Source organism: Mesitornis unicolor, unplaced genomic scaffold (assembly GCF_000695765.1).
Source record: "Mesitornis unicolor isolate BGI_N332 unplaced genomic scaffold, ASM69576v1 scaffold14421, whole genome shotgun sequence".
In the NCBI taxonomy this organism is placed as follows: Eukaryota; Metazoa; Chordata; class Aves; order Mesitornithiformes; family Mesitornithidae; genus Mesitornis; species Mesitornis unicolor.
Genome location: NW_010161781.1, coordinates 19385 through 38912, shown reverse-complemented (window position 1 = coordinate 38912; position 19528 = coordinate 19385). Strand labels below are relative to the sequence as shown.

The 19528-nt window shown below is 37.3% G+C and overlaps 1 protein-coding gene across 1 annotated transcript in view; it reads left to right on the top strand.

The window, feature by feature from the left end:
• The window catches only part of GARNL3 (GTPase activating Rap/RanGAP domain-like 3), a 34925-nt gene that overhangs the window by 10080 nt on the left and 5317 nt on the right, over positions 1–19528 (top strand). Inside the window, exons 10-21 of the mRNA XM_010193448.1 lie at positions 31–134; positions 777–885; positions 2831–2876; positions 7689–7795; positions 8628–8743; positions 9521–9625; positions 12046–12120; positions 12905–13016; positions 13707–13805; positions 16277–16393; positions 17086–17258; positions 17556–17714. Coding sequence (XP_010191750.1) covers positions 31–134; positions 777–885; positions 2831–2876; positions 7689–7795; positions 8628–8743; positions 9521–9625; positions 12046–12120; positions 12905–13016; positions 13707–13805; positions 16277–16393; positions 17086–17258; positions 17556–17714 — 1322 coding nt within the window. The remainder of the gene's footprint in view (positions 1–30; positions 135–776; positions 886–2830; positions 2877–7688; positions 7796–8627; positions 8744–9520; positions 9626–12045; positions 12121–12904; positions 13017–13706; positions 13806–16276; positions 16394–17085; positions 17259–17555; positions 17715–19528) is intronic.

Here is a 19528-nt window from a genome sequence, read left to right as displayed (position 1 = left end):
TCCTGCTGAGAATGTAGTCTTCCCTTACAGATGATACAACCGGAACCTGTTCCATCTATACGGTTTTTCAAGGGCATGAAATTATGTTCCATGTTTCAACCATGCTACCGTATTCTAGAGAGAACAAGCAGCAGGTACATTTATTTTTTTTTTAAAAAAAAGATATCTATTTCCTGTTAATATTTTAGAAATGCAACTCTTAAGAATTTTGCTCGATATTATACCTAATGCTGAAAATTTCATTATGTTTGTTAGAAGATGATGCATCCTATCATCTCTATTATGGTACAGAAGATGCTTGCGAAGAAGGTTGAAATTGACTGACTGGGAAGTGATTGAGTATTTGTTATTCAGAACACTTGTAGAGCTTCACTGCTGCAATTATAATTACCTCAAAGAATTTAGAAAGGTTTTTAAAGAATAACTCGTCATCAGGGTTTTTTCCCTTTTATTTCAAGTGGTGGATTTGTTTTTTTGGAATGCTAGGTGTCCGTGCCTGATTTGTGAATATTAATTGTGGAAATTAGATTAATTACGAGTGCTTTGCTAACTTTCAATATGCAACAGCTGCTGTTCTAGCAGCTGCCTCGTGTGTGTACCATGGCATTGCTAGGTTTACTTGCTTATTGCTAAGTGATGATTTTATATTGGCATTGATCATATTGACCATAATTTTTCTGTTTGCAGTCTAGGAATATTTTTTTACCATTCTCTCACAGAATTAAGGTATCTATTTATGTCTTTTAAGTAATTTTGTCTCTCTTTTTTTTTTCCAGGTAGAAAGGAAGCGACATATTGGAAATGACATTGTCACTATTGTATTTCAGGAAGGTGAAGACCCTTCTCCAGCATTCAAGCCATCCATGATTCGCTCTCATTTTACACGTATCTTTTTCCTTACATTTTCTAGTGATTTTTTTTCTTTTTAATATCAATATGACTTTGAATTCTACCTGAAGTCCTTTCTGCATGCTGCTTATCAAAGTGAAAATTATTTTAGAAAAACAGTTGCATTCTTGCATTCTTTAACTGCTTGACAAGGAGTCTCTAAGTTTACCTCATAAAACAATTTTTATGTTAAACCACTTAGAAGATAAGGCCAAAGCAAGAATGTGATTTTGAAATGATATTTTTATTGAAGACATTTATTTAGATCACTTAAAAAATTAAAGTTCATACATTTTCATAAAATACAAATTTATAACAATATTTCTGTTACTGATGTAAGTTAATTTGGCATTAACTACTGAATGCTGCCTTTTAATGTTTAGATTATGTTTACTTTAGTTATTTCAGTATTTTAGATCTGTGTTTCTCAAATCTTTCAGACCATAGTCTACATAGTCTTCAGATTTTTTGACAGTCTGTGTTTTTCAAACTTTTGGTTGAAAACATTGTGAAGACAATATGATTCCAAAAATCAGCTGCCGATTGCTTGGGGTTATCATGTGGTCACACTAGTGGTCCATAGATCACAATCTGGCATCTCTTAGGGTAGATGGAGTGGATTGAAGAAAAATGGATAGAAAGAAGAAAACTCTTATTTCTATCCATTCTCTGTTGCTGAGTTTTTAAAAATGATCCACAGAGCTTATGATTTCTAAATCTGGTTCTCAAGCTGACTAACTGTTCTTGGAACTTTCTTGCTAGTTCTGTCCATGGCTGGTCTTACTTTTTAACATTTAAGCTCTTAGTATTAACCTCTTTTACTTTAAATGGAAGAAGTGACTAGAACAAAAAGAATTCCACAATTTTTAAAAAAATCTTTAGATATCAAAGGAACCTAAATATTGTTAATAAGAAAGGTTTACCAAGTCAGTACCTCTTCATCAGAGTGTTAGTATAAAAAGGAATAATTCTTCCTTTATTGCTGTTAGAAGGACTTCTTATGATGTAATTGATACACCCCACTCTTTTTGATTTTTGACATAACATTTTGAGGTTAAACTGTCTTTGATGTCATAATGACTTGGAGGGGCTTATGTGCACTAAATCCATAAGGATGTGTTATCATTTAGATCATTTTAAGTAATCCACAGCTTGTCATATCACCTTCCTGATATTTTCAGTTGACAGTGGCCAGGGATAAAGGTGTATGCCAGAAATCTAGGGGTTGACACTGATCTGTGTCAGATATGGTAGATGTCAAACCTCATTGAATCTGTACTAGCACTTTGCACTTACTTTCAGTAAGTTAGCTACTTTGAAGTTATTCAGATGTACACTCTCTTTGACACTGTTTATAAGGACTGAAAACTTCGAGAAGGTGTTAAGGAAATCTATCAAAGCAAGAAGCCTCTGGTTGATTCCATAAAAATATCTTGCAAGGCAATCATGGTGATTTATCTGTTTTTTTTGCCCAGATTTCCCCAGAGTTATGAATCAAGACTGGTAATATATTTTTGTGTACTTACACTTTTAATCTTCCTCTCTATTTTCTTATGTTAGCTAAATAATTTCATTGGAATCTTTAGTGAAAGTTTTGGTATAAGCGAAGTTCAGAATTAGTACTTTTTATCAACTAAAATAATTTTTAATCACAAGTCTTATCAAACACACACACACACACGAAACAGAAAACTCTGTAGCATGTTTCATGAATCATATAATGACAAAAACTTGGTATTTGTGATGCTAGCTTGATTTTTTAAACTCTTGATTAAACACTAGAATTTTGTATGGGACCTCCTTTATAAACAGTAAAATGTGTATAATCTAGAATGTTTTACCTTCATTAAATGTCTGCAATCTGCCTCAGGGAAAAAAAAGGTGTATTAAAATACATGTGAGCTTCATTAGTACTGGATTATCTTCCTTAACTGCATGGCAGATATTTTTGCCTTAGTGAGATATAATATGAAGAATGATAGTTACAGGTAGGTGCTGATTGTAACAAATAACTTCACACTGAATTTCTGATGGTTTAGAGATAATGGGAAAACGTTTATATTGTCCACTTGTCTGTATGCCAGGAAGCCAGATGAATTTATGAAATTGAAGAGCAGTGTGGACCTGGATGCAGGTGACTGTTAACTGACTATGAATAAGTTGCCTGTTTCTAGCCATCAGAAGGATGAGATTCTGGAGCAGGCATAAGCTAAGGGGGCAAAACAAAACTACTTTTTGGATGAAATGTAACAAAATTATGGAAGATAAGCCTGGAACATTCTGACCTGGTGAGACCAATGACATAGTGAACTACATGCATGATGAACGTTAATTAGATGTGGTGTTTTGATAGCCATGGACTGCAGATCCTTACAGATCTGAGTTTGGTTGTAGCTAAGCAAACCAGTTCAGTTTTACGGATCTTAATATAGTACTTGTACAGTTGGACATCATGTACTTAAAACCTAGTGGAATTTTGCTGGTCAAGAATGTGTTCTTCATCAGTTTTTCAGTAAGCCTTGGGATCCTCACAGCTGGAGGCATATGGTGTACAAGTCTGAGTCTGTTAGATCTCACCAGAATCTGAAAGACAAACATTTCTGCAGCCTTGTGCCTAGGCTTTAATGAACAAAGTGGCTTTAACCAAGTAGTTAATCCCAGCTGTTGTCTTGAGATTAATAGTGAGATGCCAGAGCTGTCAGTCTTGAAAAAGCAGAGTGGCAGTGGGATGTCGTTGGAGCCCATAGGAGGGATTCACCTTGAGCTTGAACCAAACAAGCAGTAAAGAGAAATGAAAGAGCCACTATTTAGCTAACAGTGTGTGCTCTACTTCTCAGTATGGGATGTAGACTTGCCACTGTATTTCTCCTTTACAAAGTACTAGCAATGTCTGTAGTGATCTCTCTTGTACTGAAAGGCTGCTAATTCATGTAGTACTTAGACTAGATCAAAAAGAAATGGGAGAATTGTGTTCTCTTTTGGGTATGTGCCTGAGGAAAGAATTGGTTAGGTTTGAAATCACTACCAACTAGATGCTGAAGTCTCTTGTGGCTAAAGAATTTCTATTGGGAAACCAAAATGTTTGGTTTATACAGCACTGGAAATGAAATTTCAGGGCATGAAACTGAAATTATACCTCAAACTGGAATGTGCATATATGTCTACAACACTCAAAGCTGAAAACTTCGCAAGATGGAGGAAGGAATTCAATGTGTTTGGCTTCGAATGCAAATTTCTAATGGCTGTGTGAACCTGCATGACATTAGTTTTTATTTAGCAAAAATTTAAACTATTTGCAAATCATTCTACCCCCAAATAGCAGGATGAAGCTGAAGGTTGATGGCATTCACAGAATCACAGAATATTAGGAGTTGGAAGGGACCTCGAAAGCTCATCTAGTCCAACCCCTGTCAGAGCAGGATCACCAGACCAGGTCACACAGGAACACGGCCAGGCAGGTTTTGAATGTCTCCAGGAAAGGAGGCTCCACAGCCTCTCTGGGCAGCCTGGGCCATGCTCTGGCACCCTCACAGTAAAAAAGTTTTTCCTCATGTTCACATGGAACTTTCTATGCTCCAGCTTGCTCCCATTGCCCCTTGTCCTGTCATTGGACACCACTGAGAAGAGCCTGGCTCCTTCCTCCTGACACTCGCCCTTTACAAATCTATAAACATTAATGAGGTCGCCCCTCAGTCTCCTCTGCTCCAAGCTAAAGAGACCCAGCTCCCTCAGCCGCTCCTCAGCAGGAGATGCTCCACTCCCTCCATCATCTTTGTGGCTCTGCTGGACTCTTTCAAGCAGTTCCTGTCCTTCTTGAACTGAGGGGCCCAGAACTGGACACAATATTATAGATGAGGTCTCACCAGGAGAGAGTAGAGGGGAAGGAGAGCATTGTGTCTGCTCCTTTGAGATGAACTTCTAGTTTGCTTGTAGTGGAAAGAAAGAAACTGAACTTGGAACGTAGCTTCCAAGAATACAGGATCCTTAGGTAGATTAGTTTTGCCTCCTCCTTCCTTGACAGTTCCATAACTCTGAGGTCTCAGGCAGGTTGTTAAAAAGACCATTAATAGCCTTGGAACCGGTCAGCTAACACTAGTGCTTTTGTTTGAACAACCCATATCATTTTGACAGCTAAGGAATACAGTACATGTGTAGAAGGTATTCTTTTAGCCGGCTATGCACAACAGATACCACTGATACCAGCCCCATGGTCCAAGGTTTCAGAAGCTGCTGCTTAGATTCAATCACATGGTTCAGCCATTCCAACGTATGTAAGTTCTGGCTTTCGAAGTTTTTATACATCATAGGCTGAGCAGTCTTTACAGTCATCTAAGAATCTGTTCTTACTGCAGTATAGGTTACTGGAGCATTTTGTATCTCAAAGATACAGAACTGACTAAGCCGCCTTGCCTCGCTCAAAAACTTGATTGTTAGCAGTAAGAGTTTGTTGCTTTTTTTGCAAGTGCAACCCCACCTATTCATGTTACTTGAAATAATCTGCAGTGCAAATGTGGAAATGCACAAGAATGTGAAGGCACGACAGAAATAGATTAATATTAACTAGATTTCTTCAAGAGAGCTTGCCAATAAATGTGTATGCTTTCACCTACCTCACCTTTGTCTTCAAGTTCTTTAATATTTAGAAGTCTTTGTTTTGGGGCATGCTGGAGAAGATTCACACCATCCTTGTTGGATGACAAAGCATGTATATGCCAAATAGGTGCAGGAGTTGGAAGCCTACAAACTTGGGTGCTTGAGGTGCATGTATATCTATAGGAGGGATATATATATGGACAAGTACATCTCGAAAGAATTTTTCACAAGAAATAACTCATTTTCAATTTAGCTTAGAAAATTCAATCTTGATTCAATAAGGTGAGAGAAATCTATATTACTATGTATTTCCAGCATGCCATTAGCTCCAGAGAAGAATCCAACATCATGATACTTCAGTTTGCATATGTGGAGTTTGCCTCCTTCCCCTCTGCCCTATTTATAGCTAAGTTTTGTTTTGGAAAATGTCTGTAGTGCAGTTAAAAAAGGAGTAGTTTTATTTTGCTTTAAGATTTTGTGAGCACTTTGCATTTTCTTTCAGCTGATTGTCCTCATAGATTCTGCTTTTCAGCGTTCTGCGGTTTGTGAGAGGCACAAAACATGTTCATGATTCCAGTATGCAGTGAAAGCTCAGTTACTTCTTTCCTTCTTGTTTTGGGACAGAAACCTGGGTGTACATCCCTCATTAGCTTTTAAGAAGTGAATGTGGTCCTAAGATAGTAGTCCGTAGATCAGCCAGACGTGGTCAATGCTTTTACACTGCTGTCTATTTGGAGAACAATGAGTGATATATAAGATAAATTTGTCAATATTGCTCTGAATAACTGACTGCTTTTACTAGATCAGTCCATCTTACTCCTTAGTTGCTTCTTTCTGCCAGTCTTAACACATCTTCCCATAGTGCATACCACACAGTATTTTTATGCTATATGACAGGTGTAATACGTTATTGTACATTTCAGCTTGGCCTAATTACGTTTCTTTCTGTCCCTTCAACTTAGGCCCACACAGGACTCTTGTTCCTTTTGTTATTTCTTTGTGATGGTCTTCCACGTGGCCAAAATTTCAGTCAAAGAAAAGAGAGAAATTTTCCTTATTTCATATGCAATGCCACTGTGAGGTCTGACAGTTTCTGCTTAGAATGACTTTGTTTTTTCTGTGACTCCAGAAGTCTATTGCTTTGATCAGTTTTGTTGTGGTTAAGTTGTTGTTAAATGGTCTTAACTAATTCTGCTCTAGCCAAATAACATTTCACACCATGTGTAGTGATAAATTGTTAATTTTAACTGGATGGAATAGGATAGGCGTAGAGCTTCTCTGAAATTGTGTCTTGAATCTGTGAAACCGGTATTAGAATGGTCAATATTCATGCAGATGTAATACTACATTTCAGATTTTCTGTGCAGTTTCTGAGCTTTCATGAAAAAAGACCAGATGAATCCATTTGACTTAATACCAGTCAGTCACTGCTGGTTTTTTAAGCAAGCAAATTCTGCCTGGTTTGTATAACAGTGAAGATGGGTTGAATCTGTAATTTTACCACTTAACTTGCTGCAGCCTGTGTCAGCTGCACATGTCGTTTGGAAGATCTTTTTCTGACTGCTATCTTACAGTGAAGAAAATTGTGCAGACTGTCACTTGAAAAACTAAGGAGTGATTACTTACCTTAAAGAAGCTATGTCTTGCTGAGCATGTTGTATGCTTCGTTTTTATACCTGTTGTTCATTCTTGCTATGATGGATTCCTTATCGATCAAAAAAACTGAGCAGGTCCAGCTGTCATGGAAGTCAGTGAAAATGAATTTGCTATTCCTGAGATACAGATTCAGCTATAGTAAGCCATTGTTATTCAGAAAGAATTGAGTCTGTCAAGCGTGTGGTGAATGCATAGCTAAGGTGAAAATCTATAAGGAGAACATATTTCATAGGCGAAGAACTGTTCTTTTGCAGCTTTTTTGAAAAGGACTAGATTTTGCTAGTGCCTCAAAAAGCGTTGTTCTATGAGTAGAACTGCAAAGTTCTGTTATAATTGTTAGTGTCTCAGTGTTAGTTTGTGTAAAGGATGCAGAACTTTGCTCAGATGAATAATTCCAAGTGCATGTTTTTTGTTAGACCTGTAGAGGTTCTTACCTGAGACATACCCACACAATACTTTCCAGTTCTTTCTTCTGTTTTGAACAGTGTCTATAAAAACCGTGGGTTTTGAATGTGGCTTTCAATATAGATGAAGATTTGTTCTTTCAATAGGCTGAAAATATTTTCAGAAGAAAGTGTTCCTCTCTTTGGGCCTCCCCTTCCATCCCCACCTGTGTTTACAAATCACCAGGAATTCAGGGATTTTGTGTTAGTGAAATGTAAGTCAGTTTTTCTTTTGCTAGAAACACTTTAATAAATTTAAATTCATGATGCTTTAAATGTAAACACATTTTCTTGTGTATGCTGCTGTTCTGTATAGAATTTATTTTAAACCTGTAGTGTAGGTGGAATGTCAGTTCCATCAAACTGTACCAGTTAGATTAACAAAAAACTGAATTTCTATGCAATTATGCTTCTCGGGCTACTAGATACAAACTGAATTTTACATTTGCAGAATGTGCAGGCATATTTAGTTTTGCATTTTTTAAAGGACTTGGAGATCTGAAAAAATTTACAATGCTGTTTGATATTTAGTAATGAAAGGTGTTAGGTTAGCAGTTCTGAAAACCTGAATATATAAGCTTTTCTGAATTCATGCTGCATAGGTACCTTTCAGCACCTTTAAGAACTTTTTAATTCTGTAATGGTTCAGTTCCAGTTTTCATTTACCTTTACTTACCCTTCTTCATCAGTGAGAAAGAAATCTTTGAGAACTGCTCGTGGTGATTACAATTGCATGCTTACCTGGCAGGAACTTGACTAATAACTCATTTCACATATTTAGATTGGTTTAGTACTTACCTTGATGAGCAGTTTGCCTTTAATTTTTTTATTGTTAGGGGGTTATTGGGATGTCTTGTAGAATTCTCCTATTACTGTTTTTTCTCTTTTAAGATTAAGGGTTCATTTTTCACTAAAAACCGTGTAAAAAGGAGGCCATTTTATATTACTAAAGGGAAAACAGGTATTTTTGTACAGAGGCAAACTAGAGTCAGTGGAAGTTGTCAAAGTTTGTTTAGGTAATATATCTTCTTTTCCATGATATTTTAGTAATAAATGGAGAAAAAGCCACCTTGGAAACCCCCACATTTTCTCAGAAACGTCAACGCACTCTAGACATGCTGATCCGCTCTTTATACCAAGACCTGATCCCTGATCTACACAAGGTAAATGTAAGTCAGAAGTTTCTGCATCCCTCACATGTGCTCTCCTGTTCTCACTAGTAGATTGAATGTTCTGTTGCTCACTGTAATCCTAATGAGCACTGAATTGCATACACTAGGCTAAATGCCAGTTGTCATATAACTTGTTTTACAGTTGTATGAAAGTTGTCAGACAGTCCTTTCAGGATGGGACTCTTCATGCATTTGTTTAAACCAGATGTGAGGAGAAGCATACCAATGTCCTACTTTGTATAAGCTTACCTGCAGCATAGGAAATTTAGGCTCTGCAAATACAGGTAGTAATCTCATCACCATAAAAACTACACTTACTCATTCTATAACATGTATATTTGAATCATTTTTACCCTTGGGTAACAATGAGATAACTTCGTTTTAGATGATGAAGACATAAGATTATTCTTATCTAACTAAAAAGAACTTCAGTACTTCTAAAATTAACAATGTGCTATTTTTTTCCCACTGTTTATTTCTAAATAGATATGCTTAAACTTTTCTGTCCATGTATTAATGCCTGTGCTCTTTGCAATGATTGTATAGAACATGACAGTGATAAACTATGGCAAGTTGAAAAGTAGAACACTTAAGAATTGGAAGAGTTGCAGTTTCTGTTCTCTGAGAAGCTATACAGTTAGATTCATCACTAGAGGAAAGTGTTCAAAAAAAACAAAAAACAAAAACAAATGTAAATGAGAGCACATTAAGTCAGCTGACATTAAAAGACATTGTTTCAGTTTAAAAAAGAAACATTTTCTGTTTTAGAACATGCTCAATAGAAGGTCCTTCAGTGATGTGTTACCAGAGTCCCCAAAATCAACACGGAAAAAAGAGGAAGCTCGGCAAGCTGAGTTTGTGCGACTTGGCCAGGTAGGTTCGATTTAGAAGATGTGCACCTGTGTCATGTCTTTTGTTAGAATTTGATTAGCTTGCAGGGTTACGTCAGAACTTAATGCCATTCTCTATAGTCAAAAATAGTTTTGTAGTATTGCATTAGTTTAAGCTATGTTAAGGTAAAATACAAATATTTACACATCACAATTGCAAATATTTATAAAATACATAAGCTAAAGGAAGGTTGGAAAAATCACACCTTAAGATCAAACCTAAAAGGTCTTTCCCTTCTTCGTGCAGTAGATGCTTTCTACATCCAGGCAGGAGTTCTGGTTTTTTTCTGTGCTTTGGAGAAACATAATTTTTCATTGATTTTCTCTATATGTTTTAACACTGACTTTCTTAGAAATTATTAACCCTACTTTTGCCAGCAATAAGTTTTGTCAGTCTGCTAAATCAGAGGTTGCCACACATCTTTGAACGTACCAAACACTGACTCAAATCCTCTGTGGGCTTACTGACATCTTGATTCAGTGAGGAGTAAGTTCTGGTGACTTAGATAGTCTGGTTTGATCAGACAGTTCATTGCAGCAGAAAATAAGACAGTGTTTATGCTTATCAGTTCCCACTTGTCTTTTCTTGATCCTGGACTCGTGGCATGATTCTGTTGCTTGTCTTAAGAATACCTCTTTTCTGAGCTGATTTAACTCAGCAGAAGTTAACAGAGCAGGAATTAAAACCAGAAAAAAGTGAACCAAACCAAACAAACAAAACCACCACCAACAAAACCCAAACCTCCCAACTTCTCTCCCATTTTTTAATCTGAGTTAGTAAGCTAAAGAATCTGAGATTCTGGTTAAAGGTAGAGAATGGAGCCAGGTGGTTGAGAGCTGGTGCAAAAGAATCTCAGGGCTGTTAAAGCCTGCATTGGCAGGGCTGCAAAGTCTGCTCCTCTGTGCTTTGCCCACCATTTCCCCAGTGACCTTGAAATAGCGAGTTGCACTAGGCAGGTGTAAACAAACAAACAAACAAAAAACACCACCACCACCAAAAACCCAACTAAAACAGAAAAAGTTAATGTGTTTGTTATATTCAGACAGAAGTAACCAATGATTTATTACCCAGGTTTACTAATTACTTTACAGATGTTAGATAAAAACATGGTTATTGAAGGTACAGAAACCTATAAGCCTGAACTCTTCCACCCCTCCCCAAGTGAAACACTGATAAGACACTCATGTAACCACTCTAGTTGGGACCTATTTCTTAAGCAGAGCTTCCATCCCTGGCATGGTCATCACAGAAGGGAAACATAGCATGTGGGTTAATAATTCATAGATACCTGTTTGTGTTTTTCTTGGAGGTTCTCTTCACTTTTAATCTTTCCCTTCGCTGAAAGAACTTTCCTCCAAAGTTACAAACTGTAGGCTTGAACGTTTCAACATGCCTTCCAAGTAACTCTTAATTATTCTTGCCAAACTCTATGAATGTGTCTGCCCCTTAGTTATAGTCAGCTGCGTTTTTAGATAGTAAATAGAACTCATTGACTTGCTCAGCAGTATGTTTAAATAATTTATTTATTGTCAAGGTAATCTCTACTGAGAATTCAAATGTTAATGCAATGAAGTATTTTGTGCATCTCTGTAAAGCTGACAGCTATGTTTAATGCAAATGTGGTAATGGTGTATGCGGCTGATTGCTGCCGATTCACAGAGACCGTGCGTGATGGTAGGCAAACTTTAGAAATTACCTAAACCAATTTTACTGCCTTAAACTTTGCATTAAAGAATGCTGTGACAATTTCACGTGTCATCACTTCATAGGAATGCTGCTGCAAAGGTTAGCAATAGAGGTATATTGGATACCTTAAGCAGACTTACTGGTATATCTCGCTGACACTATGTTTATACAGTATTTCTTTGGAGTTTTTAGCCCTTTCAGATTCAGCTTGCTTCTAGTTACTTCTGGTTGAAGAATTTGTGATACTGTGACAGTGTGTCCCTGGCAATATACATATATAGTTTGACTTGGTGGAGTGCTATGAAGTTTTGCAAGTGAAAGGCCAGCTTGTATAATTGATAAAAGGATCCTCTATCCAGCTAGCATATAGAATGAACTGTGTAGATGACTAGCTTATATGATTTGAGGTGGAAGCTTTTCTCTGTTACTATGTTTGACACATCTTTTCTGATTTTGAGTATCCATTTAAAAACAAGCAAGCAAACAACTTCAACTAACATACATTTTGACTGAGAAGATATCTAGCAGCCCTCTAGTGATTCATGTAGACTTTGTTCAGGATATACAGAATTCCACTTCTTTCCTAAATACTTAAAATGTGATACGAGTTCCAAATTGGAGTTAATTTGTAGTCCTAAATTGTCCTTTCTTTATAGTGTCTACCTTGAATATTGCTGACAAAAACACAATTTATATAAAATATCTGTTTGCATTAGGCATTGAAATTGAAAACCACTGTGAAAGGCGATGCCACAGCTAACTTGGCAACCACAAGCTTTTGTAAAAAGGAGGTGAGTGAACCCATCTGTCTGAGGAGAGTTATGAAAAATTAAATGCTATTGAGTATGGCATTGCATATCAGTTCTGCTTGCTGCTTATTTACTTTTGTAATTAGATGCTGTAGCAGCAAACATGAAATGTATAGTGTCAAAGTGATTCTGCAGCCAATATTGAATTAATGAAGGACAAGCCTGCAGGTAAAGGCACTTCTCAAGTTAAAGCAAGTGTGGGTGTTTTTGTATCTGAGAATATTTGATGAAAATGCCATTTTCTGTATGCAGTCATCTTTTATTTTGATGTCTACATCAAGTTAAAACAAAATTCAGTTGTGTTCTTATTTTCTGTAGTACCAGACTTTGTTCAAGGGCATTAGGGAGTGAAAGATACAACCACACACTTATGCACGCATCTTATATACAGAAGCTTCAGAAGCACTTCTAGAATTTCAGAGACTTTGGCTAATATTTAAACTGAGGGAGGAGGGGCAAACTTTGGGAGGTAAGTGCAGAGAAAACATGATAAAACAATTTTGCAGAAAGCCAGTTTTAATGCCAGTGTTTCAGGAATGTGTCTTACACTTACTAGTCTCCAAACCAAATTAATATGGAGAGTATTTCTTCTGCAAGAAAATTAACTAAATGCTGATATTTCAAATTAAAAAAATAATACTGTTTGGAAATGTATCCTGCCAAAAGCATACACATGTTATTACTTGCCATTGTCCATCACATTCTGTGTCTATATGATCTGTATTTCTTAGTGTGCTTAATATGTATCCCTTATGTTACTTCATAGCCTTGGGAATCTCAATCTTTCTGCAGTAATTTTCCTCATGAGATTGTCTGTGCAGATTCTTGGGGCCAGTCCTTGCTGGTTTCTACAGATGCTGGCGTCTTGTTAATAGATGGTTAGTAAACAATCCAGTGGTTTTGTGTCAATTTTTATGTATCTGATCATTTTCTTGAAAATACATGTTCATAAGCTCTGTTCAGGCGTTGGTAGGCTTTCACCTCCAGAGATAGCTACCAATCCAAGTGAATGTATTACCTTCATGTAACCTAATTACAAAAATTCTCTCTGCACCAGAATCAAGCCATACTGGGGAGCCAGTGTTAATACGTATTTCTGAATGTTTTGTTATTTTAGATGTTATTTTCTTGACCATCTGAATAGACTTATGAAGTAGCATCCAAGCTCAAGGAGTGTTTAAATTGCTTGTCTGGATTTCTTAGCCCTCGATGATAGTGAGCATGAAGCCAAAGGCTCAGGTGATGATGAAAGTCTGCTTCTTCCATAGCAATGATATGAGACTAAAGGAATGAAATCAGTTCTTGGTGATAACTCTCAAACATTCCAAAGAAATGTCCCTTCTAGGCTTCAGTTGCATAATCTCATCCCCATGACAATGATAAAACCCTTCCATGAGGAAGTATTGGCTAGGATACTGTGGTATATGTAGCAGCTTTGTGCAGGTTTTTTCATTTTTTTGGTAAGAAAAACCCTGAGGCTTTTATTACAAGAAAGAGATGGGTCAAAAGCAGTGATTAGCAAATTTTAGCAGGAATTTGAATAACTATGTCTTTAAATTCTTTTTTAGATGGTCAACCATCAGTGCAAGTATTTGATAAAACTCTCCAAATAAAGCAGATGCATGTGTTGGAAGCTCTGGATCTCTTGACTGCCCGAACAGACAAAGGTAGGAGAGATCTCTGTTCTTTGATTCTCATACAAGTGTGGCTGGTGTTGGGTATGTATGTCTCATGAGGCAATTGTATCTTATCAGTGTCAAGTATATTAGATGTTTCATTTACAGTAAGGGAGCACTTACAGCAACTGCTGTTATATTCTAAAATGCTGGGGGCGGAGTGGCTGGAAATCCCTAAATGCTTATTCACACTTCCTTCACGGCAAGCCTGAAACTGGTCATGTAGTCTTTCTTCAGCCACTGCTGGAACTTCACACTCTTTGGAAATCTCCTTGACTGAATTATACATTTAGTCGATCGTGCAAAAATGTGGGGGAAATTACTTACACTGTCACGGTTTTACCAAATGTGTTTTATTCGTATTTATTCTGTTAACTGTCACCACATTCTACTGCTATAGAATGTATTTTCTTGAAGGTTCTGATAATAAATAACTTAAATGTTTGGACTGACAATGTTTCCTTTTTGACCTCATTTGGAAACGTTAAATGTGCATAAAATATGCACTATTTCAATGAGGTACTTTTTACCCAATAGTCTGTGATTGAATTTCACAAAGTGAACATACACGAAGCAAGAACAGAATCTTTATGGGTAACACAGAGAAAATAATTATAATTGCTTTATTGTTTTTACCACATTATGTCTGTTTGCTCAGTATTGGCTGAAGTTACATTTACCCAGTGGGTAAATGGGGATAGAGCTCAGTTAACAGAAAACTCTCATGATATGAAGTTCATTAAGTGTTGCCTTTCTAATACTGACTCTGTCTTCTGCCTTTTCTGAAGTGAAATCAGAGCCTCCTATATGTTCTGTGTTGATTTTCTTAGTCCTGTAGGATGCTTTTAAAAGCCACTCTTGTTTACTGAGAAAATTTTGGATTACAGATTCTTATAGAGGCCCATTCAGTTGCCTCTGCAGCTTTCTAGCTCAGATTTTGCGATGTTGCTATCAGATGATCATCACTAGCAAGGCCCAAAATTACTGCTTCTAGCATGGAAGATGTTAGCTAGTCAAGTGCTATGGGCAAGGATGGTTTCAGAGAAGCTAAGGAGAAAAAGGTTTTAGAAAAGAGCAGCCTAGTATTACCAGGACTTAAAGCATGGACTGTTTGACTCACTGTAAATCTACAGCATAGTTTATCTTTTCGCGACTTGTTTGACATTATAGACATGAGATAGGCATTTTCTAGGCCTTGATGTTTGTCTGACTAATAAGTTTTGTTGCTTGTTTGAGAAATTTGGTGGATTCTGATGCCAGATTATTCAAGTTATGTTTGGAATAATGAACTGAACACCAAAGACAGGAGCAGGTCCAAAGAGAGACTGAATTGATGAGAGCAGCAACGCTGTCCTTGAACGTTTGACTTAGCTTATGTTTTTTGGCCTTCCCTCTGGAAGGATGTGAAGATGCTTGTTTGCACACATTCTTGAGAGGGGAGGGATTGCATATATTTGATTTCCCTTTTGTTAGTGCTGACAGTAAGAAATTGCTCTCTGAGTCTGATTGCTCAATGTTTCACATCGTGGCATACTTAAGGAAGCGTTTCATCTTCTCTTCTCTTACACTTGCTAAGGGAAAAGAAGGTCCTGCAGAGGCCACATGTCCTGGTTCATGCTGCTGTTCTCTCAGAATTGAAGGCAGCACCCATGATTCTGCTTTTGACTTTATGGTGGGATCCACACCGACTGTGTGTTAAGAAAGCATGCTTAATTTTTCCAGACTTACCAGCTAGTCTAGTGAAAGAGTCCACCTTTGTCAGAAAATCTTGACTTGCTTGCATTTTAAGAAACTGGGTTTCTTAGATAAGAAACTACTCTTAAGTCACTTATTTCCCATCTGGAAGTAGTAGTGCATAATTTATTTATTTGTTTTAAATTTAGGGGTTGTAGGTTCCACTCGTATCTATCTTTTTAGGAAACAGATTTAGCCATGGAAGTAGATACTATATTATTTTTGCAGTTGGAACATGCCTTGAACCCAACTTGCCTGCCTTTGAAGGACTGATAAGCAAAACCACTCTGCATCCCAGAGGGTTTCAGAATCTGTTAAGGATCCGGTTATCAGCTGCTCAGGTTTTCAGAAGTTCCAGCTTTTACATTAACCTGTTGGCTCTTGCCCTGTAGTTTACATCTGTTATATTTTTGCTGTGTTGCAAAATTTTGTGTATTTGCAAAATAGCATGCACTTCACTGTTTTGAAGCTCTTACATCATTCTTTGCTGCCGCCCCACCTGATGGGAAACTCAGCTACTGAACTGAAGGGCATGGTTACTAGAATTCTAAAGCCTGAAGAGTTCATAAGCAGTCTTGTATGACTTTGCAGCTCATCTCCAGAGAAGCAGTATGATTTGTTTATCTTTGCTCTGTTTGTTAGGTGCTGCTTCTCTTTGGAAGTATTAATTTCAAACTACCAGCCTTATTTTTTTACCTTGTCATTTCCTTGCTCTCTTCATCCTTCAGGGAAAGACTCTCGTCTGCTTGTCTTCAGGCTCAGTGCTGTCCAAACAGATATAGAAACAAAGCAAATTATAAGGAGCAAATACGACTGCAGAGAAAATAAACTGGAGAGAACAAAAGGTGATTTTGTTATCCTGTATTAATAACATTTACGATGGTATGATGCCTGTAGGTGCCAGGGGCTTATTAGCTCCCTTGAGGCAGTTGTAGATGTTCACCTTTAGTTTTTTCTCTGGACAGTCAGTTCAAACTTTGTTAAGCTTATATGTGAAAATAAGTCTGGTAGAGTCCAGCATGAAATTTTAGAACTTTGTGGAAATACAAAGATTGTTACTTGGCAATCACTGATGATGATAAGCTCTAGAGAAAAGTAGATGTGTTGCTTTCAGGATTGAGGAGTATGAGAAGAATTATGCAGGGATGTGAGACAGAAATAAAGGGCATTTTAAGGTAGAGGGACACTGGCAAATCTCCATTTAATAGTAGTGCTTAGATTAGTTTGGGTGTTGCCGGTGTTTTTAGTAGATGTAAACATTTTCTGGTCATCAGAAGCAAGCTGCTCTGGAAAGCTGAAACCTGCAGAATAGTGAAAATCCATGTATTTAGTCTTTACTTGCAAAAGGAATAAGGGGAAAAGCAGATTTCAAGAGAGTCATAGCCTTTTGTCTTTTTCTAGAAGTTAATGTTATCCTATTGGGAAGTTTGTAATTCTGTGTTACTAAGTTGTGCATCAGAGCCCCATTGTACAAATGCAGAACAAAAAAACCAGAGCCTACTCCCAACACTTACAATCTAGAGCATTATTTCCTCAGGCTGCCATTTGTATGCCATTAATACGCACCATGGCAGTGAGCTGAGGATTGTTGTGGCTATTCGGAACAAACTGCTTCTCGTCACAAAGAAATATAATCCATGCAACAGTTTAACCAGCAACTCTCTACTCTCATCATCTGAATCTCCAGTAGAGGAGTTCCAGTACATCCGGGTATGTGTGATCTAATTAATTACCTTAACAGACTGGGCAGCACTCAGCTTGGTGGGGAAGGATATAAAAAAGTATGCATTTTTATCTTCCTGAACCTCCAGACAAGTGAAAATAAGAAGCCATAAAGCTGTGTGATGGAGTTCAATCACATATATGTCAAAGAAGTCTTCAGATTGTTTTCATTAAGTTTCTGCTTGTTCTTTATCATGTTTCTGTGCTTAGAGCACATCTCTCTAAATTCATGGAATACCTGCAGCACCCACGAAAAAGAGAATAATTCTATTATTTACATTACAGGAAATATGCCTTTCTGACCCTCCAGTGGTTATGACGCTGGTGGACGGACCCACTGAAGACAGTGACAATATGATCTGCGTAGCATATCGACATCAGTTTGATTTAGTTAATGAGAGTACTGGGGAGACTTATAGATTGCATCATGTTGAAACAAACAAGGTAAGTTTTCATCATTGAAACTATTTTCTTGCAGAACCACACTGAACTTTATTTTTTGCAGGCTTAGTGTATCCTGTGCTGACCTCGTGAAAATGTAATTTATAGACATTCTCATGTGTCTTACTTTTCATTTCCATAACCTCTGCTTTAGGGCACTCTGAAATACTTGTTCTTTTGTGGGTATGTGATAATAATCACTCCAAGAGAGGTAGTTATAAAGTATGACATGCTAGGAAAGAACCTGTGTTTCAAGCTCTGGAACATTACTCTCAGCATAAATTAATTTTTCTCCTTTCTTAGTCAATAGTTTCCTTTTTGCTTTTTCTTTGTGGTCTGTGTTTTACTGTTTAAGAAATTGCAGCAAGATAACTTCCATTTTTGGCCACCAGTATCTCATACAGATTTGCCTGTTTGCATGTACTAAGGCTAAAATAGTTAGATGCAGCTTTTAGTTCTATTTAAGAAATTGTTACGCCCTCAACTAATAAATTAACTGAATCTTTCTAACTAGGGCACAGAGTTGGGATTTAACCAAATGTCCTGATTTTCAGAAAATTGCTCTAGTACTTCCTGCTGCTGGGAGGATAATGATCTTCAGCATCGCTGAAAATTAGATAATTTTAATTGTTTCTAAATATGAATGTGGATATATAGCTTCTTTTTTTTTTAAATGCACAGTCAGTCTTTTTTAATCTTTTTTGTTGTTTTTAAACTGACTTTTTAGTGAGGTAAGGGACTATTCTTGTCATTTGATGGTTCTTCTTGATAGGTTTTCTTGTTTAAATCATCTGTATTTGTAGACAGATCTGATGATGAAGAGGTTTGGTACTCCTAGCATGGGAGTACCAGTACGTGGCTCCTACACACACCCACACCCACCCACCCACCAGAAATGGCTTTCAGTCATTACAAAGGATGGGTCAAAATGCATTTGGTAAAGATACATAAACTTCGAAGAAGAGCAGTGAAGTTGGTGAAAGGTCTGGAGAACAAGCCTTATGAAGTGTGGCTGAGGGAGCTGGGATTGTTTAGTTTGAAGAAGAAGAGACTGAGGGGAGACGTTATCACTCTCTACAGCTACCTGAAAGGAGGTTGTAGAGAGGTGGGTGTTGGTCTCTTCTTCCATGTAACCAGTGACAGGGCAAGAGGAAATGGCCTCAAGTTGCGCCAGTGGACGTTTACACTGGACATTTGAAACAGGCTGCCCAGGGCGGTGGTGGAGTCACCATCCCTGGAGGTGTTCAAGAAGCGCATGGATGTGGCACTTCAGGACATGGTTTAGTGGACATGGTGGTGTTAGGTTGACGGTTGGACTGGATGATCTTAGAGGTCTCTTCCAGCCTTAATGATTCTGTAATTCCAGATCTGTTTAACCATTCTTGACCTATACAGTAGTCTTAAATCAAGAGGTGAACATCTAGCTTATTGTTCAAAGGAAAGTCTGCTGTTCATGGAATCAGTCTCCAACCCATCTCCCTGCCCAAGCAGTAAGTGTTGGGGTCTGGGAAGCATGTGTCTAATGTAATCTTTCTGCTAGTCATGATGTGCAATGGAGCTTTTTGGATTTCACTTTTTGAAAAGGATCGTTATTTTTAATGTATTGTGTTAATCCACAGCTGTCCTGAAATCACTCCATTTCCCAAAATTTGTATTGCCAAACAAGTTATGTAAGTTTTTATTGCTTTATACTGTGAGTGTGGTATTGAATATTCAGCACTGCACAGAACTGAATACAGAAGAAATTGATTTCCATCCTGAAAGCATCTTGAAAATTAATTACAAAAGAGGCTGCATTTGAAAAGTGACTTTTTTTT